We start from the raw sequence: 7,151 nt of genomic DNA on the forward strand, positions 1-7,151 counted from the left end.
TTCCCTTCCCTCCCCCTCTCCCCCACCCCCACCCCCACCCCCCTCAACGGCGGCCCTGGCGGTGGTGACGCTCCCCTCGGTGGCTCACTCCCTCTCTCACGCTGTCTCTCTTCTCGGCTCAACTCTGATTCGCGACGGCACTCTCTCTCCCTCTTCCCTTTGATGACGACGATGACAAGCAAGGCAGCTAGGCATGGCGGCGGCGGCACTGGACACGGCCTCCCTCTCTTCCCTTCTCAGCTCTTCGTCACTCTCTCCCTCAAGCCCTCACCGTTTCTTTCTTTCTTTTTGTTTCTCTCTTTCCTTTCTTTTTTATTTATTTTATTTTATAATTATATTTCTTTTATTTTATAATTTTTTTAATGAGGGGTAGTTTGGTAATAAAAAAATAAAATTGGTAAAAAAGATGATTTTAAAGCGTTTTTGAACATTGAAGATGATTTTAATAAGGAAAAAGGATCGAGGACGATTTTGATTTTCGTCCCTTATTTTAGGGACGATTTTAGTACTTAATCCATTCTAATTCAATTATTTGAAGAGTCTTATTAACAACTATGCTGATTGATATATAAATAAGTGAGTTCAATGGTGTCTTTGTTATGATGTCTAAATTGTCTAACTTTCTTTTTAAAATAAAAAATAAAATATTTAAAATAAAAAATAAATCATATAAAATTTATTAAATATTATTTATTTATCTTTTTTAGTAACTTAGGTATAATGTGATAGATACTATAGCATTTACTATATAAATATTATATTAAAATTTAATATTTTTATTTTTATAGTGAAATTTATTTATGGAAAAAAAAAATTTAGTAAACATGCATGTTAAAGAGACAAATTTGTTAATGTGACACATAAGTAACACTATAACACATATTCATATATATATATATATATATATATATATATATATATATATTTTTAAGAGTCAAATTAATTTTAAATTAAGAAATTTCAATGTCTTAATTTAATTTCATTTTATAAACTTAGTCACTAATTAAGAATATTAAGTGTATATTATAATATCACTTAATATGTTATATTAATAAATTTTGACGTGATTAAAAATAGAATTAATTGAATTATCTTAAAATTTTTAAAAAATAAATTTAACAAAAATAATCGAAAATCAATTTAAAAAACAAGTAATGTTTTAGAAATTAATTTAACAATTTACTCAATTATTACACTATTATTAATCACATTAAAGAATTCTAGGAATAATTAATTAATTAATCATTGAAATAATTTCAAAGAGAAAAAAAAAATCAGGTAATGCAATTATTTTCTCTGCTGTTCTCTTCACCACAAAATAGTGTGTTCCATTTTAATGGTGATTGGGGATTCGAACCACAACGCAAGTGCGTAGATACAAACATGGATACCTTCAATTTCGCATCTTTCGCACTTTCTGGTCCCTCCGGTGAGTGCTGAATGCCCCCTTTCTCTCTTTTTTCCCCCTTATTCCCAAATTCGGAAGAAGCTTCTTTTTCAACCTGGGCAAGTTCTTGTTCGATTATGAAATTCAAAATTTCAACTTTCAACACCAGCAATTCGTTTTTTTTTTTCTTCTTTTGCTTCCCTCTTTTGTGCTTTCAGAGTTATAGCGTTGACTTTGCTTTGGTATAGTGTTTAGTAGTGAAGCAGTGTAGGTAGGACTTAGGAGTAGTGGTTTTATAATCTATTTAACTTTCTTCTATACCGTTAATCACGATTTCTATTGTTTATGATTGCATATAGATACTTATGTGTTTCTATGGTAGTTCAGGGATGCTGGGAAAACAGTTGAATTCCCCTCTACTTACTACAGATTCTGCAACACTGTTCTGCCATTACAAGGTAAATTTAGAATTAAATTTTTATGCTTTGGTAAAAGTGGTTTCTTTTTATGTGGAAGGAGCATATTGGATGTAAGTGTAAAAGAGTTTTGTATTTATAGTGTATAGAAATTGAACTCCTACAGCTTGCAGGTTTGTCTAGGGGAAGATTTGAAGTAGGTTTGTAAGAACCTTGAGAATTGATGTTAAATGTTAAATCAGTTAAAAGTGGGTTTTGATAGGAACTATGAGGAAGATAAAATAGGGATTTTGGGGCCTTTTTTATAAGCAGTGAAAATGCAATCACTAACAATATAGGTGAAGCTCAACAGATAACTTGCTTTTGCTTTTGCTTTTGCATTTGCTATTCCATGCTTTTTTGCTAAGTGCCGGTGATTGTCGTCCGTCAGTCAAGCTTCAACCTCGTAAATTTTTGCCATCTTTTGTTCCTTATGTTGGCCTTTTCATTGTGCATAATTCGTAAGCTAACTGAATGATGGCATTGCAATGTTCCTGGAGGTAATTTCGGCAGAGAATGTGTCCTACCTTATGTTTTATAAAACAAAGATTAGATGTTCTCTTGCCTCCTTTCTTTTGCTGCAGCTCCTTATATAGTTATATGAGCAGTTTCTTCAAAAGGGTCGAGTTTCCCCATTCTGCCATAGAAATTAGAAGATGAGAAGTAAACTTTTTGTACTGGAATCAGAACTGGCTGCATAACCTGTACTTCCCTACATAGTGCTTGATTCAAAGCGAGCATGCCAATAAACTATGGATGAAATATGCTAAAGGATGGAGGGTGATTTGTACCCTAAGTAACAAGCTTGCCAAACTTCTATTCTGCATAACTAAAATGTCTCTTCCTTTTCATAATTCATACCAAAGTATTGCTTTCACTTTCTCCTTTCCAGGTTTGAATTTAATCATAGGTTTATCATTCTATCTTGAAGAATTATCAATGTTTTATAGACGGTATTATCATACACGAAAATGTCTTCTACTTACTTCTGTTATTTGAACCCCATGCAAACCATCAATCATAAACCTGAATCTAAAAAGAATTTCATACTAGAGGTTGTAATGGTCAATGGAGTGTGAAAACTCTATATAACTATGCAGGCTGATCTTTCTGCTGCTTCATCAAGTATTCCAAGTTTTCCAAAAGCAACATGGGCCTCAAATGTTTCCATGAAACATCGGATTTTACATTCAACTGCACAGATAGAAAATATAATCACTAGTGATGAAGATCAGAGTATGTGGGAAGCATCTAGACAAGCTCTTTCTGCATTTAACTTCAGCGATGAAGAGAAGGACAAGATACTTGGAAAAGCATTTGGCCTTGTTCATTCGCCTTATTGGGGAGAGGAACGTAAGACTGAAGTTCCCAAATATGAGACAGTAAATGCTGTATTAGACTACCTGAGGAGCTTAAATCTTTCTGAGGATGACATGTTCAAGTTGCTCAAAAAGTTTCCGGAGGTTCTTGGATGCAAGTTGGAGGAAGAATTGAAAGCTAATATAAAGATCCTGGACGAACAGTGGGGTATTAAAGGAAAATCTCTCAGGAACCTCCTCCTTCGAAATCCGAAGGTTTTGGGTTATAATGTTGATTGTAAAGGAGACTGCATGGCACAATGCACTAGATGCTGGGTTCGTTTCTAGGCAATTCGACAAGCTGTATCAGTCTTTATGATTAAATAGAAGGCATAGAGTCATATGTAAAGAAAGGTTCTCACTTTTTTTTTCCTGGTTACCTTTTCAAAAGAAGTAATTGATTTCGAAGTTGAAGAGGTAGACTCAGAAATTATGATTTTTATTCAGACACTATTGTAAAGAATATCTTGTTTTCATAATCTGTTTTTATGGTTACATTTGTTAAAAACTTAGGATGTTAACATAAGCACACCTATAATGAAATCTCCCCTTCCTCAATCCATTCACTATGTCAAATAAGATTTGCTAAATTCCATGTCTTAGAAACTATCAAGATGTGGCTTAAGCTTTTCTTGGATTTTGTAGTTTTAACTTTTAATTGCATACATATAATTCTTTGTTATGGATGGAGTTTGATGGAAGGTTATAAAGTGATGATTATTGTCAATCAATCTTGAACTACTTTTAAGAACATGAATTGTGTTTGAGAACTTTTTCTCTTTCATAAAAGTGGGAAGATTCCATAATGTATTCGGCAGGAGTTGATTGTCTTGTATTGAGAATACAAAAAAAGGTTCCATATTTGTGAGCCACACTGTATGTTGGTGGTGGTGGAACATGTCCAAATAGCACATCTGATTTTGATAGTGTTTGTTGTCTATTCTGATTTTGTTTTGTTTCTTATGTACACTTCTGTATAATAGAATGCGGAATTAAGCTATTATTTGATTCATGTAGTTGATCCTACTTTATGAAAAAAATGGTATCGTCGTATAATTTTGCCTGTAAATTTAATTGTTTTAACTTATATCAAGCTAAGTAAACCCCATGGGTTTATTTCACTCCAAGACAACCATTTGTATCAATTAAGTGTACATGCTGGGAGGTTTTTCTTTTTTTTTGGTCCGGACCCTAACACACATACACACGCCTCTTTACAACACAACACACTCACGCACATGTATTTTATACTAGTGACTGATTTTGGTGGTTTATTTTGATATACACCTAGCATCATTGTTTTATTAATTACTATTTGATACTTTCTTTAGGTATATTAATAAGACTACTACTAGTAACTACATGGGTGTAAGCTGATGATTCATCATTATGGGATATTTGAATTTCACTTTGGACATAAAGTATTTCATGACTAGTCGTTTGAACCACAATGACCTTTATGTTAAGACTTTAACCATTTAAATGAAAGCATAGCAAAGAAACAAAAGCCATATAGATGGCAAATTATGAAGATCCAATATATCAGACACTCCTAAATTATTTAGGATTATTATATTTTAAGACAAATGACAAGGTAGAAGTTAGAACTGCATTCTGTGTCATAGTTTAATGTCATTTTGCTATATGTTGCTGCCTAGCATGGTAGGCATTCCATTTTTTATTTTATTTTTTATTTGCAACCCACATCTCAACTTCAATACAAGAAATCTAACTGATTTTAGTTTGAGTAAATATGATTATTTCTTTTAACACAATTTATGTCCATTAGAATAGAAACAAATTTGTCTATTATTTGACCCACCAATACTAATGATAGAATTTCACTTAAAAATTAAGTTTCTTATTCTGAATTTTTCCTTTTTATTCAAAAGAAAAAACTTTTGTTAAATAAATAAATGCATATCAACAAAAGTTAGTTAAAATAATAAATATTTAACAACAACCATAAAGTCTTAAGAAAGGAAAAAAGGATAAATTTTATCCATAACATAACTATTCCCTATTAAAAAGAAATTGCCTCTATCAAAAGAATATATGATTATATGTGATTTACAGCAAATATAAGAGTCAATAGTAATAAATAATTATTAAAATGTATTCAAGAAATGAAATGGTATCTTGGTCCATAAGTTTAATATGGTTTCTTTATTTCCTTAGGACTAAGGTAAACAAAAAAGTTTACGTAATAATCACATCAAAAAGTGTACTTAGTCAATTCAATAATTTCAATCACAGTTAGAAAAGTTTCAAAGTAGACACATAAACACAACATCATGCATATGAATAGGGCTCTTTGTTTGAACGATGTTGCTTACCATATATCCTAAAATACATCACCCTTCTTCTCCATATAAATAACTCATCATGGATTCAATCATTTCTCATCCCACAATTTTCTGTGTCACCTCTATCTCATCTTCTGTCTCTTTCTTGTCACCTAAGAAAGCTAAGTAGGCAAGCAATGGCATCCACCAGAACTACCACACTAGTGTTGTTCATTATCTGTTTGATCTTTATACAAGAGGTGAACTAATTAAGTTTCAATTTTAATTTTGATTTTTAACTTACACATTATGTTATTCATTACATGAATTGATTTTCATCTTGTGATTAGTTGGAGATCCATGGGTTGGAGGAGATCCAGGGTGGAAATCAGGACATGACAGCAGCCCACCATCATATAGGTAAGTAATTAAGCAAAACTTGTGCGATGAATGCATGGCTATGTATGAAAAGTTATTAAGAGTGAATTAATGACTAATTAGTAATATGATTGGTGCAGATTGTGGTGGAAAGTGCGGGTACAGATGTAGTAAGGCAGGTAGGCCAAAAATGTGCATGAGGGCATGCAAGACGTGCTGCCAGAGGTGTAATTGCGTGCCACCTGGCACCGCCGGCAACCAAAACGCCTGTGCTTGTTACGCCTCTCTCACCACCCATGGAGGAAAATTGAAGTGCCCTTGAATGCGAATCATCATTCATGAGTTCAATATTCTTCTATGTGCAAGCATGCAGTTATCAAGACAATAATATAATGCAAAGTTTACCGGAGGGAAAAACAAATAAGACTAGTTAAGCACATAGCTCGTCGATTACTCTAAAGATCTGATGAAAAATTAAGGGGGTTAATCGTCTTAATCATGACAGGGCAAGTAAATGTATGAGAATGTGGTGAGAAGTTGAGGAGGACATTGGTCCTAAGTTACAGTTTTATTTTATGTCGATTGATCAGCATAATGTTATTGTATTTATCATAAATACAAATACCCTAGACTTGTGATTTTTATCTTATTTTTAATTACTGTTATACACTTATTAAATGCTCAACCCCAAAATAACCAGACCATTCCATTCTTTTCTGTTTCTTTTCATTACTCATCACTTTTTTTCATCAAAACGGGAGAATTAGCCAAGAATACCAAAACAAATCTTTTCCAACCACTGAGAATAAGTGCTTCCTCTCTTTTCAGTCAAGGCAGCGTTTGACCGTTTGTTTTGAGGGATTGAGATAGAGATTAAAAGAATAAAATATCGTATTATATTTGTTGGTTTAGAAATTGATATTAAAATTTTAGTATTTATTCTCAAAATTTAAGTATTTCAATATCTTTAAAAAGTGAAAACACAGAAGACTGAAATTTTTGAAAATAATGACTGAAATTTTAATAATATTTTATACTTAAAATACTTTCACTTCAATTAATTAATTTTAACTTTGCAAATTAAATTAGAATTTCATTCTTATTTTGAAGGTTGTAGAAGGCTTAGATAAGGGGGTTGAATCTATGACATTTTTTTACTTTAATGAAATAACCCTTTTAAAACAAACTTTCAGTTTGAATCTGTTTAAACTCAATAGCGAAAAATTTATGAGACAATTTCATTTTGTCTCATGAATATCAGAAAACAGAACAGAGAATGGAAGAGAGA

General features: G+C 32.1%; 2 protein-coding genes across 3 annotated transcripts; both read left to right on the top strand.

The window, feature by feature from the left end:
• Nucleotides 1–1,271: 1,271 nt before the first annotated feature.
• On the top strand, nt 1,272–3,708 carry LOC107619032 (Mitochondrial transcription termination factor family protein). Of its 2 annotated transcripts, none has more exons than XM_016321238.3 (3): nt 1,272–1,429; nt 1,775–1,845; nt 2,943–3,708. In XM_016321238.3, exons 1-3 carry the CDS (start codon nt 1,282–1,284, stop codon nt 3,486–3,488), a joined length of 765 nt encoding a protein of 254 aa, XP_016176724.2. In that variant the 5' UTR covers nt 1,272–1,281; the 3' UTR covers nt 3,489–3,708. The 2 variants fall into 2 exon arrangements, with proteins under 2 accessions (XP_016176724.2, XP_016176725.1); XM_016321239.3 differs by having other exon boundaries at nt 1,277–1,429; nt 1,770–1,845.
• Nucleotides 3,709–5,632: 1,924 nt separating this feature from the next.
• Nucleotides 5,633–6,394, top strand: LOC148546770 (gibberellin-regulated protein 2-like). The gene is made up of 3 exons (XM_088500078.1): nt 5,633–5,745; nt 5,836–5,905; nt 6,004–6,394. Exons 1-3 carry the CDS (start codon nt 5,683–5,685, stop codon nt 6,183–6,185), a joined length of 315 nt encoding a protein of 104 aa, XP_088356204.1. The 5' UTR covers nt 5,633–5,682; the 3' UTR covers nt 6,186–6,394.
• Nucleotides 6,395–7,151: the final 757 nt, after the last annotated feature.

Source organism: Arachis ipaensis, chromosome B9, assembly GCF_059453495.1.
Source record: "Arachis ipaensis isolate K30076 ecotype BB chromosome B9, ASM5945349v1, whole genome shotgun sequence".
Lineage (NCBI taxonomy): Eukaryota > Viridiplantae > Streptophyta > Magnoliopsida > Fabales > Fabaceae > Arachis > Arachis ipaensis.

Coding starts and splice junctions, on each gene's coding strand:
- LOC148546770 (XM_088500078.1), top strand. CDS start 5,683: ATGGCATCCACCAGAACTACCACACTAGTGTTGTTCATTATCTGTTTG. Junction 5,746..5,835: donor GTTTGATCTTTATACAAGAG/GTGAACTAATTA, acceptor TCTTGTGATTAG/TTGGAGATCCATGGGTTGGA. Junction 5,906..6,003: donor AGCAGCCCACCATCATATAG/GTAAGTAATTAA, acceptor TGATTGGTGCAG/ATTGTGGTGGAAAGTGCGGG.
- LOC107619032 (XM_016321238.3), top strand. CDS start 1,282: ATGCAATTATTTTCTCTGCTGTTCTCTTCACCACAAAATAGTGTGTTC. Junction 1,430..1,774: donor CGCACTTTCTGGTCCCTCCG/GTGAGTGCTGAA, acceptor ATGGTAGTTCAG/GGATGCTGGGAAAACAGTTG. Junction 1,846..2,942: donor CACTGTTCTGCCATTACAAG/GTAAATTTAGAA, acceptor ATAACTATGCAG/GCTGATCTTTCTGCTGCTTC.